The 21,656-nt window shown below is 39.3% G+C and overlaps 1 protein-coding gene across 2 annotated transcripts in view; it reads left to right on the top strand.

Annotated features, from left to right (window-relative positions):
• col4a2 (collagen, type IV, alpha 2) overlaps positions 1–21,656 on the top strand; it is a 280,817-nt gene that overhangs the window by 192,887 nt on the left and 66,274 nt on the right. The window contains exons 21-29 of one of the 2 annotated variants that reach the window (XM_039745914.1): positions 1,328–1,396; positions 1,657–1,811; positions 5,449–5,521; positions 6,681–6,787; positions 11,759–11,942; positions 12,909–12,983; positions 15,667–15,732; positions 17,021–17,128; positions 19,950–20,171. In XM_039745914.1, coding sequence (XP_039601848.1) covers positions 1,328–1,396; positions 1,657–1,811; positions 5,449–5,521; positions 6,681–6,787; positions 11,759–11,942; positions 12,909–12,983; positions 15,667–15,732; positions 17,021–17,128; positions 19,950–20,171 — 1,059 coding nt within the window. The remainder of the gene's footprint in view (positions 1–1,327; positions 1,397–1,656; positions 1,812–5,448; positions 5,522–6,680; positions 6,788–11,758; positions 11,943–12,908; positions 12,984–15,666; positions 15,733–17,020; positions 17,129–19,949; positions 20,172–21,656) is intronic. The other variant, XM_039745915.1, reaches the window with a different exon arrangement.

Below are 21,656 nucleotides of genomic sequence, written 5' to 3'. Positions count from 1 at the left end.
GTCTAGTTTTATTCTGTTCTTGTTCTTCTTATATCTTTAGGTTTAGCTCTTATCCTTGACATTTCTGTGTATGAAACAATTGTACAGTCTTCTTGTTTACAGGACATCTCATCTCTTAGTCATCTTTCAGTACATTTTGTGTACTGTATTACATTTTTGTCTCTGTTGTTTACTTGACCTTTATCTAGTTACCTGATATTCCTGAACAGTTTCTGACATTTATTAGCCCTTTATACTGTTTTTTAAGATGAATGCTATGTTACCCTAAAATTATTCTCTCACACCATTCTTGCCGAAGAACTAACACAGGAAGAGACCGATTGAGAGAGACAGAGAATACAAAACTGTGTGTAACACAGGTGCCTGGCCCGCAACGTTTTCAGTGTGAGATAAATTATTTTGACTTTTTCCAGCTGTGAGAATCAGGTTTCGTATCTTTTTAAGGTGGTTTTTGGTTACTAAGTGATTTATCAGAATTGCTTACATTGAAAAGAAAGAATAGTTTTAATATGTACATTTAACTGGTTGTTTTATGAAAGTCTATGTTTGTCTACTTGATTGAAGTAGGACTCCTGCCTTCTGGAAGTAAAAAGTAGCTGTCTTTGAATTCCTTCCCAGGATTTCCAGCTTGCTGAGATTATGATCAAAGAATTGTGCATGCCAGGTTGGGAGCATGCGCTGATAGCGTGTTGCCACACCCACCATACAACAAACCACCTGGATTGGGACCCGAGTGCAGCGGGTGATACCTCAGCACCACACTGGAACAGTGTCAGGTTTTTTATGGTGGCTGGAGTACCAATTCTGCCATGACCCCCATGTTTTCCCTGCAAGTTGGAGGACCTGCTTGCAAGGCTGGATGCAGATTATTGTCATACCCAGAACAAAGCAATTGCAGGTTAAGGGCCTTATTCAAGGGCCCAATGAAGTAGAGTCACTTCTTGCATTCCAGGAAATGCATAAATATAGCTATGATTTTTTTTGATACAGTACTAAGAAGTGGTGTGAATTATATCAACCACTGTTTGAGTGATTGGATTTATTAGTCAATGGGAAATGACATAAGGGTTTGGAGGTTCAACACTCTATCTCTATGTCTTATTCTGACATCTATATTGGAAGACACTTTGGAATGATGGGTCTACTGATGTATTAGTGCCCTATCAATATGACTAGAACAGGCATATCTTACTATAATATATGTTATATGTTACATGTTATATGCTTAAAAATCTTGCTTGATGCAGGATAGTGCATCTGTTATCAGAATGTACATAGTATACTTTATATAGTTTTTGCACCAGCTAATGCCTTGTGTTTCCAACAGCTTCGAAAGGAACTGGATCTCCAGGAGAACGAGGTGCACCTGGCCGCACTGGAGAGAGAGGCTTTAAAGGTAGAGTGCCTCAATCACGCCTAAGAAAAGCATACAGAGTTACAATACAAAGGAGCAACATATTACAATATAGACCACAATAAGACTTATGAAAATTGTGAGATCCAAGACCAAGTCTTTATTAAGATGATATGGCTAATAACCCCATTAGCTTTAGCAGTCAGTTCAGTGTATCCTAAACATAAATTAAATTTCTAATATGAGCAGCCTTGCGTTATAGTGCTACTACTTTTTCCTGCTTTCTCTGTTTCCTCCACTAGGAGACCACGGTGAATGTGCATGTGAACAGCAGACGCCAGGAGAACCTGGTGAGACTGGACGGCCTGGCCCAGAGGGACTTCCAGGCAGGACTGGAGAACAGGGCCAGCGTGGGGATCCTGGTGACCCAGGACCAGGAGGAGAAAGAGGGACTCAGGTAAGGACTGCCAAATTAAAAAAAAAAAAGGTTCCACATACTCACAAATACATTTAGGTCAGTGAAATACACCCTACCTCTAGTAACTGTAAGAAACTTTACCAGAGTCTTAGGTACCAATAGTGAAACTGGAGAGACTCGACTTGTAGAGTCTTATTACCAGTCTTACTACCCTTCTTCGATTAGCTGATTTCTTTTATTTCATTTATAGTCTAACCAGAAAAACAAAGCAATAAAACAACCTCTCAACTCTTTTAACATCTTGTAAAACAGACTGGCTGCAATAAACGGCTTTTACAATTGTGCTAGCCGTGATATGTGTTCTACAGGAAATCTAATCGATCTACATTGTTTATAACTTTTATAGTATAATAATATTATGCAGCTAGCTGTGTAAAATTCAACTTCAAGTTTATTATCATGTTTACGTAGTACAATGAGATTCTTACTTGCTTGTCACATCAGAGCATTTGAAAAAAAAAAACAACAGACGCAAACACACAAAAAGTATAAAGTATGCAACATAAATATATACTGTTATATACAATATATACAGCATACTTTCAAGTATTTGTTTATATGTATCAGTTTATTGTATCCTAAGTATAAATGAAATTTCTCATTTGAGCAACCTGGCAGTTGAGTAACCTTGTCACTTATGAAGAGAGACTGTCCCTGATTCTACTGGTGTGAGTTCCAATGGCCATATTGAAGGAGAGCGGAGGTCTTTAATAACATTTGTTTACCTTTCTATGGCAGCAAGTATTGTGTATGTCCAGAACAGAAGGCAGATGACTGCCACTAAAGTACTATGCTGCCCTCACCACCTTCTGCAGTGCTTTACTTTCTTGAGCCAAGCATGTCCTGTACCAGGATGTGAAGCAGTCAGTGAAAATGCACTCTGCTGTGTGTTGAATGAAAAACCTTCTGGACAACAGCAAGTGAGAAATCACTGGCGTCAAGAGTGAGATTTTCAACCTCACTACAGCTGATAGTCAGTATGTAATTTGACTAGCAAATGTAGAAAAAGAATGACAGGTATGAGCAAACCTTGTCAACAAAGTTTCCAGTAGGTACCTCCTGAAATATTGTATGCTTCTTACTGTGATTTGAACTCAGGTATCTACCTTTGCCTTATGATTGGCACAAATTTAAGCTTCGATGTAAAGAAAAGTTGCTGCAAAAAAAAAAGTTTTTATATGTTCTGAATACAAAGTCTGTTAATAGACTTGATTCAACTGGCATGGCTGCAGTTTATAACACTGGTGATAAGATATTGAATATAAATTAAAGTCTGCCTGGTAATAGTTGGTGAAAACCAACAAAAGACCCTGTAGAGAAAGACACTTACAGGGAATAATCATCTAAACCAAGATAATTTAGAGTCATCATTTAACCTGTTCTGTACATCTTTGGGCTAGGGCTTAATAAAAATGTAAACACAAACAGTAGCAGTAAAAAACGATTCCTTGACAGTTTTCAAAACTAACCAAATACTTGGTAAATGCAGCTTAATTTAGACAAATGCAAAGAAATGCATGCAGACAAAAGGAACATTCATTCAAGATGACAATGCTGTATTAGGATTTCAGGATTTATGACAGTATACATTTCTCATTATCATGACAAGATGAATTAGTGATAAAGAAGACAAATAATAAGTTATTTTTCAAAAATTGTTGAGTATAAATCAAGGAACATTATACTCAGACTCTATGCAGTGCTAGTGAGACTACATCTGGAGTGTTGTGTGCAGTTCTAGTCAACTTCAAAATTGCTTCTGGTCAGCTTCAAAACTGACACAGCAAAAAGAAAGTAATGTCTTATATCATCATAAACTGAAAAAAAAATAAATTTTCTTCTGTGAGGAATGATTTGTGATTTTTTTAACATCTGCCAAAAATTCATTAACAATGCTTTAACACAAACACACAAGGGGGCTCATGTATAACACTGTGTGTAGAATTTGCACTTAAACATGGCGTACGGACAAAATTGGAAATGTGTGTACACACAAAAAAATCCAGATGCATAAATCTGTGTGTATGCCAAGTTCCATGCACTTTCCCTTTACAAATCATACGAATGTGAAATTTAACACACAACTCCTCCCAGAATTTTGCATATTTTAATATCCAAATCAATATAAATATCACCTTCTGTTCAGTGTTTGGTTAAAAAACAATGGAAAAGGCTTGTGAAATAAAGAATTTAAGCAAAAGCAAAGTGGAGGCAAGGAAAAACGTTCCAGTTGTTGGCTTACGCAGTGGTATAAGCAACAAAAGCATAGCAGAGACACTCAAAAGTTCAAGTTCAGACAGTCACACAGTGCCTGAAAGAAAAAATAAGTGGTCAGATATCACAGTTGATGTGAAAAGGCGAGTCATATCCCTGTGTCGGTTTATTCTGTTTCAGACAATATTACAAAAGCTGACTCCGGTGCGATGCTCAGGTGGTGATGGTGATGCTGTGCCGAGTATGTCTTTGAGTGCTGAGTATGTTTGCACACACACCTCTGAAAACCACTGGGAGGCCATCTTGCTGTGTGCTGACGGATGCTGTTCTGGAGTCACAAAATTCAGTATTGGATGATGGAAGAGATGTGGCCAATGAACTAAGCAATATAAGGGCTGTACTATGTGATACTGACCACAAATTAAATTAATTAGTTAAAAAAAATTGCTGCATATGATTACCTGTTTTTACATTCTACTATTTACATTCAAATGAAGTTGTAATGCTGTCCGACTTGGCTGATCATTTGGCGGGCAGGGTCAGGTTCATCATAGTGCATCTCTTCAGGTTCATGCTTGTACACTGCAACACACTTTCTGTGCACTATAGAGCAGTACATTAATAGAGTGGAAATTGTTTCTATTTACATAAGTGAATTCATTCTCTGAAAGTGCCTTCATAGTGTAGCGCCAGCACTAAGAGCCACAACAGATTGATTCTCTGCTCTTTACTTTGAGGTGACTGGCTGTCCTTAAAAGGACTGCTTGCCTTTTGCTGCACTAGTTGGAAAAAGCACCTGCGATTGTACAGAGCTGTCGATTTTATAGGTTCTCCAGCTATATCTGATATTGTACCAGCTCATTCTTTTGGTGATTCATCCCTGGCTGATGTAACTTGTTCAGCGCCATTGCAATAACATTGTGCCTGAAGTTGACCGAATTGATTACATTTGGAAACCGGACCCTGCTGGGAAATGCGCTTTTATGTTTGCCATTTCAACCACAGTGTAGGGAAATATTATATATCTAGATGATAAATGGATAATACCATCCTATGCAGCTGGCATGACGCAACTCAGTGATGTTTGTGAAATATCCGTTCGGTCAGCAGGTTCATGTTGAGAGTTCCTGTGGTTAAAAAAAAGCATAAACCCTTACAATTTTTAAAAATTGAATAATGGAGTGTCTCGTGATGGAACACATCCCCTCCCATTGTTCAATCTTTCTATGTTTCTTAAATCATAAAATAAAAAATGCCTGGATGTTAGATAATATGAATGGATTTTTGATCTATTAATGAAGCACCCAATATTTTGTGATTATAATACCTTACAACCTTTTTTTGCTATTCATGTAGATAAAACACTGTTTGACTGACATGAACTATTTTCCTTTCTCTGCAGGGTCCTCAAGGAGACACTGGCTCACCTGGGCTAAAAGGCCCGAAAGGAGAAGCCATTGTAGTCAATGAGAAAGGTACTGTCTTGTGATGTTGTGCGACAATGTGCGATGATACTGACACTCATGTAGTCCAGGATCCCTAACAATGCAGCAAGAATGAGGGACATAGCAAGTACTGACCTCACGCATGGAGCTCTAGAAATTTGCTAAATGCATTTTATCTCAGTGGTATACTTTTCTACATGCATAGCAATATATGAGAATAATTTTGTGGCTGTGCCCACCACAGTTAATCAGTTTCTTTTTTATCAATTAAAAATCATTTCAAGTTAATAAGAAATATTTTAATATAATTCAAATCCATGATAAATGACAGAAACATCTGAAAACTATGAATGGAGTTTGCAAATATGGCATCAGGTGAAAATAAAAAAAAAAACTCCATGACGTAAATGTTTGTCAGAGTTGACAAAGATAAGAACAGGTTGAAAGTATGTAAAAATGTAATGTATTTACTTAAAAAATTGCCCTGTGCCACAGACCACTCATCACACACAGCTGTACAAAATTTCATGAAAACTGGAGTATAACTAAGGGATAGCCAAATGTAGAATATATGCTGTATGGAATTACCAATGTAATGGGGAAGGCTTGGTGATTTTAATATTGGCGGTTTCTGTCATGATGGAAACTGCTAACTTTAAAGGTGATTGGTTGAAGGTGAATGATAGACAGACAAGAGCACCTTGGGACAGACCAGGTGGCCATGGTGTCACAAAGGGCGATATACATTTATACCACAGATTCTTTTCATCCCATCAGAATACCCCGTCCATTCCAAATGGGTACTATTCCATTTGAGTCTATGCATACATCTCCATTAAAACTGTTTCTCTCACAGGCCACTGTATGTCAGTTCTTTAAATGAGGGTAAAGTAACATTTACAGTGATGTTATAAAATAAATAGAAAATTTGTCTAGTACTTTTTAAAAATGTTTTCAAGTACATTACAGTTAGATAATAAATTTATCAGATATAAAACGTTTGAAAGAAAATATATGAGACTTTTGAATTTATAGAATAACAACTGGATTATAAATTCATTTTTCCTGTTATGGGAAAGATGTGTCATTGCAGCTGCCTTACAAAGTACAACAAAAAGAATCAGACAGCATCCTAAATGTATTCAGACTGTATTCAAGTCTTTAACAGTCTCTCTTTATTGTCCCTTAGGTAGCAAAGGAGATACAGGAGATGCAGGTTTACCAGGATTTGTAGGTCCCAGAGGGCTACCAGGACGTGATGGTTTTCCTGGTGCAAAAGGATTCAAAGGTCTTTCTGTAAGTACTGAGTATCAAAACTAAACAAGTTCAAGTTTAAATATATAGTCGTATGTTTATATTACAATTCAATTCTTACTTGCATGTTTCCCCCAGATTGATAGCAGCAGAACAATTTAAAGGACAGAGAATAATTACAACTTCTTCTTCTTCTTCTTTTGGCTGCTCCCGTTAAGGGTTGCCACAGCAGATCATCTTTTTCCATATCTTTCTGTCTTCTGCATCTTGCTCTGTCACACTTATCACCTGCATGTCCTCTCTTACCACATCCATAAATCTTCTCTTAGGCCTTCCTCTTTTCCTCTTGCCTGACAGCTCCATGTTAAACATCCTTTTCCCAATATACCCAGCATCTCTCCTCTGCCAATTCTACTCCCTGCATCCTCACCATTCCACTGACCTCCCTCTCATTCACACACATGTATTCTGTCTTGTTCCTGCTGACCTTCATTCCTCTCCTCTCTAGAGCATATCTCTACCTCTTCAGGGTCTCCTCAAATTGCTCCCTGCTCTCGCTACAGATCACAATGTCGCCAGCAAACATTATAGTCCACGGGACTCCTGTCAACCTATCCATCACCATTGCAAATAAGAAAGGGCTCAGAGCCAATCCCTGATGTAATCCCACCTCCAACTTGAATGCATCCGTCACTCCTACTGCAGACCTCACCACTGTCACATTTCCCTCGTACATATACTGTACAACTCTTACATACTTCTCTGCTAATCCTGACTTCCTCATTCAATACCACTTCTCCTCTCAAGGCACCCTGTCATATGCTTTCTCCAGGTCCACAAAGACACAATGCAACTCCTTCTGGCCTTCTCTAAACTTCTCCATCAACACCCTCAAAGCAAACATCACATCTGTGGTACTCTTTCTTGGCATGAAAACATACTGCTGCTCACTAATCATCACCTCCCTTCTTAACTGAGCTTCCTTACTCTTTTCCATAACCTCAAGCTGTGGCTCATCAGTTTTATCCCCCTGTAGTTACTACAGCTCTACACATCCCCCTTATTCTTAGAAATCGGTAGCAGTACATTTCTTCACAGAGAATAATTACAACATCATATATTAAATACCGTTCCTCCTGAATCCAAGGTTCAACTATCCGACGGACACTCCTCTCCAGAACCCCCGAATAGACTTTTTCAGGGAGGCTGAGAAATGTGATCCCTCTGTAGTTGGAACACACCCTCCGGTCCCCCTTCTTAAAGAGGGGGACCACTACCCCAGTCTGCCAATTCAGAGGCACTGTCCCCGATGTCCATGCGATGTTGCAGAGACATGTCAACCAAGACAGTCCTACAACATCCAGAGCCTTGAGGAACTCCAATCGTATCTCATCCACCCCCGGGGCCCTGCCACCAAGGAATTTTTTAACCACCTCGGTAACCTTAGTCCCAGAGATGGGGGAGCCCACCTCCGAGCCCCCAGCCTCTGCTTCCTCATTGGAAGGCATGTTAGTGGGATTGAGGAGGTCTTTGAAGTACCCACAACGTCCCGAGTCGAGGTCAGCAGCACACCATCCCCCACCATATACAGTGTTGACACTGCACTTCTTCCCCCTCCTGAGACGGCGGATGGTGGAAAAGAATCTCCTCAAAGCTTTCCGAAAGTTGTTCTCCATGGCCTCCCCAAACTCCTCCCACGCCCAGGTTTTTGCCACAGCAACCATGAAGACACATTCCACTTGGCCTGCCAGTACCTATTAGCTGCCTCCAGAGTCCCACAGAACAAAAGGGTCCGGTAGTACTCCTTCTTCAGCTTGACGGCATCCCTCACCACCGGTGTCCACAAACGGGTTCGGGGATTGCTGCCACGACAGGCACCGACCACCTTACGGCCACAGCTCCGGTCAGCCACCTCAACAATAGAGGCATGGAACATGGCCCATTCGGACTCTATGTTCCCCACCTCCCTCGGGACGTGGTCGAAGTTCTACCAGAGGTGTGAGTTGAAGCTACTTCTGACAGGGGACTCTGCCAGACGTTCCCAGATATAGTCGGATAGTCAAACCTCGGATTCAAGTGGAACAGTGGTTTTCGTCCTGGTCGCGGAACAGTGGACCAGCTCTACACCCTTAGCAGGGTCCTGGAGGGTGCATGGGAGTTTGCCCAACCAGTCTACATGTGTTTTGTGGAGTTGGAAAGGGTGTTCGACCGTGTCATTCGGGGAATCCTGTGGGGGGGTGCTCTGGGAGTATGGGGTACCGGACCGCCAATAAGGGCTGTTCGGTCCCTGTACAACCAGTGTCAGAGCTTGGTCAGCATTGCCGGCAGTAACTCAAACCCATTTCCAGTGAGAGTTGGATTCCGCCAGAGCTGCCCTTTGTCACCGATTCTGTTCATAACTTTTATGGACAGAATTTCTAGGCTCAGCCGGAGCATTGAGGGGTCCGGTTTTGTGGACTAAGGATTGGGTCACTGCTTTTTGCAGATGATGTTGTCCTGTTTGCTTCATCAGGCCGTGATCTTCAGCTCTCTCTGAATAGGTTCACAGCTGAGTGTGAAGTGGCTGGGATGGGAATCAGCACCTCCAAATCTGAGACCATGGTCCTCAGCCGGAAAAGGGTGGAATGCCCTCTCAGGGTTGGGAGCGAGATCCTGCCCAAGTGGAGGCGTTCAAGTATCTCAGGGTCTTGTTGACGAGTGAGGGATAAATGGAGCATGAGATCAACAGGTGGATCGGTGCGGCGTCCGCAGTGATGCGGGCTCTGCATCAGTCTGTCGTGGTGAAAAAGGAGCTGAGCCGTAAGGCAAAGCTCTCAATTTACCAGTCGATCTACGCTCCTACCCTCACCTATTGTCATGAGCTATGGGTAGTGACCGAAAGAACGAGATTGTGAATACAAGCGGCTGAAATGAGTTTCCACCGCAGGGTGTCTGGGCTTTCCCTTAAAGATAGGGTGAGAAGCTCAGTCATCTGGGAGCGGCTCAGAGTAGAGCCGCTGCTCCTCCGCATCGAGAGGAGTCAGATGAGGTGGCTCGGGCATCTGATCAGGATGCCTCATGGATGCCTCCCTATTGTGTTCCGGGCACGTCTAACCAGGAGGAGGCCCCGGGGAAGACCCAGGACACGCTGGAGGGACTGTGTCTCTTGGCTGACCTGGAAACGCCACGGGATTCCCCAAGAAGATCTAGAAGAAGTGGCAGGGGCGAGGGAAGTCTGGGTATCTCTGCTCAAGCTGCTGCCCCGAGACCCGATCTCGGGTAAGCGGAAGAGGATGGATGGATGGATGGATATATTAAATACAACATGAGGAAATATATGCATAAAGCACACATGCAGTCATTAGTATAAGTGGTTGTTGAGTAGCCGTATGTATGCTCACTTGAACTGCTGACGTCTGGTCTTTAGGTATGATCATCTCAACACTTCTTGTATCTACTCAGGTTTATTGCTCCACAGACCGAATAGACTAATGGGCTAGGGCATTTTAAATCCTTTATAATAATCTGCTCCAACTTTCAGGGAATTCCTTACTACTGTGCTCTTACTTTTCCCTATATACATCTCCATATTCCTGTTTATCCCCACTCCATCTTTGTCACACAAGTTTTCTCACGCTGAGAGCTTTTAACAATACTTTTTATATCTGAACATTTGCAGTCTTTTCTGGATATGTCCTCTGTTTTTTCTCTGTCAGTGTTTCTAGCACTCTCTTCTTCTGTACGTGACAAGCTTTGCCTGTTTTCTTTCAGATTGACTTATATAGATGTGCTGTTCGTTTTGAAATATCCTTTCTGACCTTATAAAAATGTCTTCTCTGTTTCTTCCTAATGAAATCAATTTATAGCTGTCTTATTCTGAATATTTCATCTGAACAACAGATATTTCCTTCTCAGTCGATTGTCTTCCTCTCAAAGTGTAATGTCTGGCAAACAACACCCTGCTCCTCTTATTTTCTGATGTTTCTGGTCACAACTCATAACTTTTTTGTCTGTGTATGTCTCCAAATATTTCATTTCTGATCCTGCTCACTATATGACATCTCTATAATCTCCTCCCTCTATACTCCACCATCAAAAACATTTCATTTTTTTCACAGGATATTTCATTTCTGTCCATAAATGATCATGGCCTGCACACACCCATCTTCATATATTTTTTTCCTAGACCCTTTTTTTCTTTCCCTCCCACATATCCAGAAATGTGTATGGTCATTCTGCCTTAAGAGCTGATTTCTAACTGGGTTTCTTTGTGACCTAACTTTACATAACCTCTGTCTTTCCATTTTGAGATTTCTTTTCTAAACCTCTTTCTATAAGATCAATGAGAACATGCCCTGTCTTCCTCTATGAAGATGCCATTTCTGTCTTTCCTGACTAATTCTATATTTCCCTGAGCATATAGAGATGTTATTTTTAGTTTTCTTTCTAACACATTCTCTTTCAGTCCTTCTCAAAATTCCATTTTTGGCCCTGTGGAAATGTCATGTGCTCGTCTATCTAACAACTTTCGAGATTCCATTTTTGACTTTATTTCTTACTCAGCCATCTGAACATATCTTGTACATCTTTCTCTAAATCTCTGGATATACCTCATCTTTGTTTTGAAATGTTGCTTATGACCTTCTTTCAGTGTGACTACCTCTGGATATGCCCGTTTCTGAGTGAGAATTTCTGTCTTTCTAGACATGGCCTGTTTGTTTTCTTTCACCGCTTTGGACAAGCTGTCATTTACATGTCTTATTCTGTTCATTCTAATTTTTGGCTTAGACAAATTCTTTCTAAAGGTTGTCCTCTTTAATATTTCATGAGGACAGTTGGCATTCCCTAGCCAACAGTTCAGGAAATGAGTAAAATTTTACATAGAAAATGATACTCTGCATAATTCATAGCCAGGAATAGAAACAGACCTACCTGCATGTAACGTTACATCTATCTCCTCCTCTACCCACCCATGTGTTTGGGATTTATGGTTAACACATAACAACACCTGACTGGTGTTCTTCACATTTTTAGGGTGATGGAGTTAAAGGACCCCAAGGAGACAAAGGATACCAAGGTCCACCAGGTCAATCAGGAACAGTAGGTGAAACCGGTCTACCTGGCCTTACCTACCCCTCTGTGATTGGTCCCCGAGGACTACCAGGTGATGTTGGCTTTGATGGGCCCCCTGGACCTTCAGGTGCCCAAGGGAATAAAGGTAAGTGTGTTCATCTCCAAGAGACCGAAGATAAAGTTGTTAGCATTGCATGTTAAAGAGGAACTGATTTGCTCTCAGTAAATGACCTGTGCCTTTAGAATAGAACTCTGCCTCCCTGCTTTTGCTGGCTTGAGGTAACTGTGTATGTTCCATCAGTTCAGCACATCTCACCTTCTGGTTAAGTAATTGTAGTAAGTTCCAAAGAAGTACCCAGAATAAAAATCCATAAACAGTGCAGTAATCCCTAGCTCAGCTTTACACTGAGGGCAGAGTTCATGTATTGGCTAAGCAGAATGTTTGTGTCCCTCTCTGCCTTCAGAAATGATATAAGGGTACACTTGTTCTGTTAGAAGGCACCATTTACTGGTTGCACTGGTTATCATTTCAGTAACACTGGATGTTTAACTTGAGCATCTTTTTTCATTTTACCTTTAGATGTTGTGCTTATCAGATTTCTGATCTTGTTAACATTATTTTTAATATTCAACTAAAAAAATAGCAAGCATAAATATACAGGGTTGATGAGAGCAAACTAGACATGTCAGAAACAGGACAACATCTGTGTCGTGACTAAGTAAATCTGCCAAAGCTGATGAATTTGGGAAAACAAATTTTGCACAGGTTCTTTGTTTATTACCTTGAGATTTATACTCCTAAGCTATGAGGCCCTGAAGGCCGAAAGAGCTGGGTTGAAATAAAGGGTAGGAAAAATGCCTCCTCCATTTTCAATTTTGCTTAACATTATTAATATAACCATTCAACACACACACTGATCTGAACTTATGTGATAACCATGATAGCTCTTGGTGGAGGAAGTGAACTTTGTTCCCTTGTCACAAAGGCTCTGTTCACATTTAGTCAATTATGTGCTGGTGCCACTGAGGTACCACCGCTTTATGCTCTTGCTTACCTCTCTAATTGCTCTGCGTGCTTTGCTTGTTTCTTTCTCTCATTCCTGCACAAAAGGTGACTGCGGATGTTGCACTGCTCAGGGTCATCAGGAAGGTGTTGGGAGACAGGAGAATGAGACGGCACCAACAGGTAGTTGCAGAGAAAATGTTTGATAACGAAGAAAATCAAACTGCTGCTTAGTACTGAAAAACCTTACAAATCCAGTTTGTTAATAAGTTGTCCAGGGCATGAAGAAAGCCAAATGTACAGCAAAACGTGCTTTATCTCTAGCTCATGACAGCATACTTTACTTTATAGTGTGCCTTTTGCAGTGTGCACTATAACATTGTACTTTGTGAAGTCAATTTATAGGATTATTTATATTATTGTTATTATTATTAAATATGTATTTATATAAACCATATAAAATTAGCATTTTCACATAATGCAAAATGTCAGACCCCCATGACCCTGTAGTTAGGATATAGCGGGTTGGATAATGGATGGATGGATAACACAAAATGTACTCGTCCTTAATTTATATACAGCAGGACCTTTCATATCAGTCACTATAAGAAGGATTTCATAAAACAAATCAAACTTATTATATTTCATTACCTTTTTATTAAATAATATCATATTGGTTAGTGCTGCAGAAATACTTTGTCCTAATTTCAAATCTGACATTGTTGTCTGTGTAGAGTCTATATATTCTCTTCATGTCTTCCTTGGTATACTCTGTTTTCCTCCCACATGCTAGCCTAATAGGAAGTTCTGTATTGGCTTAGTGTGGGCGTGTGAGCCCAGCAATGGGCTAGAGGTCACTGATGCTGGGATGGATTCCAGATCTTTGCAACCCTGAACTGGATAAACAGGGGTTAGAGGATGTTATGTTATCATGAAGTATATCTTAGTCATCCATTTTTTTGAGTGCTAGAATCAGCACTGGGCACAAAGCAGAAAACTAACATTTTTTTGCAGAACACATTCACTCGTACACCCATAATAGACCAATTCAGAGTCAATAATTCGACTGAGACTACAGTGGTGTAGCTAGCTTGCTGAAGGCCCCTGTGTAGCGCCGTGAGGTGAGCCCCTCCTGTCTAGCATAACTGTTAGTAATTTATTCGCAACTCGAATTGCGAATGGATTGCAGCTGGATAGTGGCAATAGTTAATAGTTTTCAACTCCTGTTACAGGTGTTCCTTATGTTTAGCAGCAGCACTCTTATAATGTTTGCCGGATCCGCTGCTACTGGCCAAAATGGCATTGCATGGCAAGAATATAAAAAGTGTCAAATTGTTCAAATATTCGGTGTTTGCCAACTAACTGGGACACAACTTAACAACAGAATCGCCAGGATTTACCGTTTACAAGTTCGAACTTTGAAAACTGTTGACATCAAGTCAAAGTACAAAAGTTACAATTATTAATGATAATAATGTACAGTATATTTAAATTACTCATGTGATGTTCTTCAAAACTTCTTCCATTCATGTCCACTATGGCATGGCAAAGGTCACCAAATTTGGGAATGTGCAATTCTCTGTAAGGCCGACTGGAGTGTGTTGTGCCTTCAATTAGGCTCTGAACCTCCAAACTACCGAAGTCTAAGTTTGTGTAAAATGTAGGCCTTCCGAATACATAATATCATCATGGATTGGACTAGATTGGAATTGCCTGGTGATGATCCAAACATGCCACTGAAACTGTGAATTATTAATGCAATGAACTGTGCAAGTGATTTAACTTATTAAAAATTTAAAAAAATAATCTATACTGCCCCGAGTGGGCCCAATCTGCACAATCCATTGCTACACCATAGTGAGACTATATTTATATCACTAATTAGAATGATTTTTGCCTAATACCCTGTCTAGTGGTTTTTCTTGCCTTATGCCCAGTGCTGTTTAAATATATAACCGTGAACTGGATTAAGCAGGTTTAGTAATGAACGTGTTTCTATTTGATATGTTATACATCAAGAAAATCCTGCATAGGCACATAGGAAATACAAAAGTTCCTTGCAGACAATGATCTGGTCAGAATCCTAACCCATTTTTATCAAGCAGTGAGGAAGCAGCACTAACCAGTGTATAACTGTGCCTCCTACTATCATATCTACCATTTTTCATAAGAGGTATTATCACAAAGTACTTCACAAATTTGATTGTATTTTAATTGAAATACCGCAATCCGTAAAAGTAGCATTGCTTAGTCCTATATTGTTTACATTATGCAGTACCTTTCATAAAAGGTACTCATCATAAGGTGTCTTGCAAATTGTGACAGTCACTATTACAAAGCACTTGTAGATTAATTCCTTGTGTTATGTATTGCCATTCATAGTAGTTACTAATATAAACTGCAGGACAAGCACTTAATTCATTTTACATTTTTATATTTCATTATAAATGCATTAAAAGCAACGTTACAAAACAGTAAACTTGCACATCTTTCTGACCTTTCAAAACAAAATAAACACCATAAAGGCATTAATAGCAAACATAGTTTAGAAATAAATGTTTAGTAGATTTTAAAGAGAAGGAAGAAGTCTTTTCAGACAGGGATTCTAGGGTCTGTGGGTTGTGATACAAACTAAAGAACTATTAAACTGTATCCTGTACATTAAATAATCGTAGTAGGCACTTCTTTATTTAATTGTTTCAGATTTAGACAGTTGCATTATTATATAGGCTATTGCTTTTGTGTAGTATTTATTCTCAACATTGTGCCACACCGCACTCAAAAGGATCTGACTGGAATGAATCTTGGACTACATATTGTTTATCTTACCTTCACTTGAGACTCAGTGTTGTCTGATTGTTTGCAGGTGAGCCATGCAGCACCAAGGGAGAGCCTGGACCCCCAGGACCTCCAGGGTTGCCAGGCTTGAGTGGTAAGTGTTTGACTTTATTTGAAGATTTAGCCGATAGAATTTTTATACTCTAATTATTATTGTTTACTTGTATTAACACATTTGCCCAAGACAATTTACAAGTTTAAGACCCACAACAATTATTAATATACATTTTTTACAATTGTAGCATGGACACTGTAAGAGTTTCATTTGTGGTCACACAATAAGTCATTTTTTTTTTTATTAAACTAGCAAGTCCAGTGCCTTAGCCACTAGTTCACACTACCTGCCTGCTTACAGGTACAAATGATTATTTCTGAGAGCCACATGATTGTTTTGAAGTAGCAAGTGGTTTGTAGCTCTCTTCTGTATCTCATCATCTGTGAATAGGTTTGATATCATATAGGATTGTGTTCTTTCTAATCTTGTGAATGTGCCTCCATTGCGTTTAATCTTCCCTTAAATATTCACAAATAACACTTGCAAGTTACAAATTACAGGACATGCATGGTAAAGTGACTTCTATAATTCAACAAAAGGAAACTCTTAACAGGTAATGTGACTGTCACAGTCAATGGGGGAATCAGTTGTGGAAATGAATAGGAAACCATATGATTTTTATTGTAACTTCTTAGACCCTAGAGGACCACACTGCCTCCCAGCATTTGAAGCCATACATCAGCTTTGATGCAGTATGTGTCCAGTAAAGAAAACTCAAGGCTTCCAGTTTGTATCTGGTTAACTATTTGGCTATGAGTATGTTAGGTAAAACAAAAACAATATTAACATGTACACTTTGAACAAAACAGCGGCACGATGGCGCAGTGGTAGCACTGCTGCCTCTCAGTAAGGAGACCTGGTTTTGCTTCGCAGGTCCTCCCTGCGTGCAGTTTGCATGTTTTCCCCGTGTCTGAGTGGGTTTCCTCCGGGTGCTCCGGTTTCCTCCCACAGTCCAAAGACATGCAAGTTAGGTGCATTGGCGATCCTAAACTGTCCCTAGTGTGTGCTTGGTGTGTGTGTGTGTGTGTCCTGTGGTGCGCTGGTGCCCTGCCCAGAGATTTGTTCCTGCCTTGCGCCCTGTGTTGGAATTGGCTCCAGCAGACTCCTGTGACCCTGTGTTTGGATATAGCAGGTTGGATAATGACTGGCTGACTTTGAACAAAAAATATTTAATTGTATAATCTCATTGTTTACTATGTTATGTTAACAATAAATGCAACATATACATAATGACGCTGTGGAAATGCTGGGTGATATTACTGAAAATCCTTTCCTGTAAACTGGAAAGAGCATAAAAGTAAAATTGATGTGTTTTTTCTGTCTTTAGGAAGGAAAGGAGTATTTGGATTTCCAGGATTACCTGGACCAAAAGGCATCACTGGAATCAAAGGTGAATTTGGCAGTCCAGGTTCAGGAGGGCAACCAGGGCCTCCAGGTGGGTTATGTGGATTCAGTTTCTTTACCATTCTTCTCTCGTCCACACTTGCTCAGCACTCCTAAAAGACAACACTACTTTTTCACCATCTAATTCCATTCTGAATGATATAAAAGATGAATTGTTCTGCATCAATGCTGGCAAGAGAGTTCTGTTTTTACTTCTTTTTAAAATGCAGATGCATTTTTGAATTGTCCCTGTGCAGAGTCAGCCTAATCCATATGTTAAAGAAGGTTCTGGAATTTCTTTTACTTACTAGATCAAATAAGTGACATAAATTGTAAATAACTGAAATTCAGAATACTAATGCACAGTACAATATAAATATGACATAATATTTAGAGTGGAATTCTAAGGCAAGCTACTCTTGTAAATAAATGTGAGTGAGTTTGAACAGACCACTTCTTCTTTACAGCAGCTGTTTGCTAGCTAAATGTATGTTATGTGTCACTTTTTGCTATATCATTACATTATTTTTGAACATATCGCTTTGTTGAGGATGAAGCAAACGCATTTTGTTTTATTGCTACATGTCTTAGGTTTAAAGATAAACTATTGTGTATTTATAGTGCAAAAGGGTATGGCAGTCAGTTATTTGTTATAAGCCCTGTTTTAATTGTTGCTTAAAAATCTTCTGTATGCTAATGATCTGAATAATTTCTGTTGCATATTTAAAACCACTGGTTTTCTATTAGGACAAACCAATTAATTTTTTGTTCATTATACTTTACAGTAAAATGAAAAGTATTTGTCAGTAGTTCCATTGGTGTAGAAACAGCCAAAAAAATGCAGTAATAATACAGTACACTACACTAAGACAAGTTGAGGTGGATGTGGGTATAAAAAAAAAGCTATGATAATAAATGGTAACAATAAATATGTAACAGAAGTAAATGAAAATAAACGGGCTGATAGATTAGCACTTTCTTTTAAATGTCTCTGGGACAAGTTGGAAAAGTGGCAGAGATCTGTCGTTATTCTTTTTTTAGATCTTTATCAAGAGATTGATTATGAAGTTTATGGGGCTACACCAAAATCCAGCAGAAAAACAAAGCTAAATCAAAAGCAGAATCTGAACACAACTGGTTTCCGCAAGTCTCTTGCAATGACTTCCCTTTATTTTCACCAAGTTTGGACACTGCTTAAACTGAATGTCCATCTTACATAATGTTGCTGCAATGATGTCACAGGCCACATGGCACATGCATCATTGGCCTAGAAGCCACATAGACATTATAGAGACTGAACACACAAAATGTCAGTGCCCATGAAAACCAGAATTGCTAGTGATCTTAAAAATAATCATACTGAAATGGTGTCAGAGTAATATTATAACTAAGTGATGAAATAAAAATAAAAATGTATGTACGTGTTCCGGGCAATATGTACCAACCAGATAATACAAGTGACTACGCTACAGATGATCAGAGACATTGAAGGTGATTGCATAATTGCGTCTTGGGTATACAAGAAGCAGTTGACTGTCCCAGAGTTGGTGAAAGCCGAAGGTGCTATTTAGCCTTCTTAACAGGATAGGTGGGTGTTTTTTTAGGGATCAAGAACGATCCTCAGTGATGTGGTCCTATAAGGGCTTAAATCTATTTACAATTTTCACAGCAACCATGTGAATGTAAATGTTAATAGGTGCATTACCCCATTTAACTCTCCTAAAGTCTAAAATCATCTTCATAGCAAAATTAATTTCCCATGATGGTGTAAGAAATATATTTTAAAAAAATGTTACAGTGACTTCCATCTCTCCTGAATTTCACCCTTTGTTCATTTCCCATGGTTTAGGTCTCTTTCTGAAAATACTGGTTGTCTTTGGCTGATTGTTTAAGTGTGCATTTAGAGCAAATTCTTTTTTTCAATCAGTTTTTATTTTAAATATTATCATTGACAATGTTTGCACACTGACTATGTATAGATACTCTATTAATATAATTGACAAACACTAAGAAGAACTTGAAAAATTTGTGATGCAATAAATTGGTCAATGACATAGATAATAAATACATTATCACAAAACAATCTTGCTGAAACAGTCATTTAAATTATCCGTCCATTTCTTAACCCATTTATCTAGCTTAGGATGACGAAAATTCCGTGCCTACGCTGGTGCAACACAGAAAGCAAGTTTGGACAAGTCATTAGTCCATCATAGGATAATCTAGCGCATACACCCTCACTTACTCTTATAAGACCACCTTAGAGACACTGATTACCCTAAAATGTACAGCAGCATGAGAATATCCCAACACAGGCATAGAAACTCCACACAGACCAGCCAGAATTTAAACCCAGGACTCTAGATCTGTGTGACAACCATGCTGATCACTACGCCATTTTATCAAGCAACAATCTTTGAAACTCTTTTTATCTTTCAAACAAACTTAAGAAAAATTAAACTAGAAGTTTAATGTGCAAGTTACGCATTAAGACAAAAATATGTTCTTAGGCCATCTTAAATTACACTATATATTACCTAGGAAGTTTTAGAATTGTTAAAGTTGAGAATGACTAAATATGTTGCCATGAAGAAGGTTATCTGATAACTCAAGTCATTTACTTAAGCTTAGATGCTCTAATTTACATACTGGACTTCAGATGGTATTTGTGACAAGTTGCATGGAATTAAGAAACATTCTATTTACTTTTGAAGTAAAATCTGGAATATTGGATATGATTATGGTTTCCACAAATAGCTTTTAGGTATGGTTTTTTACTGTACTAGAGAAGTTCCAGAAGACTGAAGGATATGAACTATGAGGAAAGTTGAAGAATTTGTTTGCTATAACTGGATCTACACTTCTTTATCCAGGATTTATTGGGCCTCGTGGAGATGAAGGTGTTCCCGGTGAAACTGGACAGCCTGGCTTCAGAGGTAAACCAGGAAACCCGGGAACCTCTGGCTCTCTGGGGCAGAAAGGAGCCCAAGGTGATATACTTGATGCTGTACCTGGGCCCAAAGGAGAATCTGGACCTCATGGATCATTAGGACAGAAAGGACATCCAGGTGAACAAGGACCACCAGGAATCCCAGGTATTATACCGCTATTTAACTCATTTATGTATTGTATGTCAGTGGATACTGAGGTCAGACATATATTTAGAGATGTCATTTTCGATAGGTGTGAATACTGCAGGGTTTTAATTAATATAATTTGACAGTCCTGAATTAGACAGCATGAAAAAGGTGTCCAGAAACTGCAATTACATTTTTAGAAATCAAAAAATAGGTAAATGTTAATTCTGAGCTCAACAGTAAAAATAAAAAAGAAACACACTTGTCAACTATTGAACCATGTAAAGGTGTGAAGAAGTGGTAGGTTAGTATGGGTGTAAAATCAGCAACGTACAAGACAAAGGGTAGGATTCATGTTTTTTTTTTTTGTAATTACTTTTTAGAAGATCTATCTCATTGTTTAAATCCTATACTACCTGCATCAAAAATGAAAAAAACAAAATTCCATAGAAAATGAATATCATAGGTGCAAAGTCAGCAAGACAAAATTTTAACTTGAATATCCAGCATCTCAATGAGTTTTGTACAGGATGAAGGCAAATCATGACCCATGTCTTTGGGTTTAACAGCAACAATGTTTATTTGTATCAGGGATGGCACGATACGAAACTGCTTGTATTCGATAGAAATACCAGTAAAACGTCATGATACTTGATACTTTTTCAATACCAATTTCTAAAACAGAAATCCCACTCAGTGGCTTTTTATTAAATGTACATCCATTGTGCGTATGAAACAACTCAGCCCCCAGAAGACTAATTTTGTCGAAATGTGGCACACTTATCCTTCAAGGAAATTTGTTGAGACAGTTCAGTTTTCATTGAGATATCATGAGCAACAATGTTTTCAAATTTAAAAAACTTTCAATTGAAAAGCATTGCTGAATCGGCAATGACAAACATTGGTGCTTTGTGCTCTGAAGCACTAAATAAATGTTATTTTGGTACTGACAAATGGAACAGCTCATTTCATTCCAGTGAAATAGCTGGTGTGAGATATGGCCGGCCATTTATCCTGGCCAATACCTCCAGGCCGCCAGATGGAGCCCTCCTTGAAGCATAGAGGTGCCCCGAATGCCAGCAGAGAATTATGGACAGTAGAATTATAATGTACAGCCCTGCTGGATACCAAAGGGGCCGCCAGGAGTCGCTGCAGGGAGGCCCAGGGATTTAGATTTCCCGTATAGCCCGGAAGTATTTCCAAGTCAAGGGAACGGAAGAAATGATATACTTCTGGGCTGAAGAAAAAGAGAAGTTTTTACCTGATCCGGAAGTGTTTGATAATCACATGGACTGAGGGTTCAGAAACACTTCCGGGTCGAGGACTATAAAGGACTGTGGGAGATCCCAGACAGACGAGCTGAGTTGGGAGGCAGGGTGGCTTAGCGTCAGGGAGATTGGAGGATTGTTTATTGGTTTATTATATGAGTATTGTGGAGAGGAGCATGCTTTGTGTACTTATTTATAATGATAAATAGTATTATTGGACTTTTACCTGGTGTCA

The sequence above is a fragment of the Polypterus senegalus genome, chromosome 2 (genome assembly GCF_016835505.1).
Source record: "Polypterus senegalus isolate Bchr_013 chromosome 2, ASM1683550v1, whole genome shotgun sequence".
Classification (NCBI taxonomy): Eukaryota; Metazoa; Chordata; class Cladistia; order Polypteriformes; family Polypteridae; genus Polypterus; species Polypterus senegalus.
This window is presented reverse-complemented; position numbering and strand designations above follow the sequence as displayed.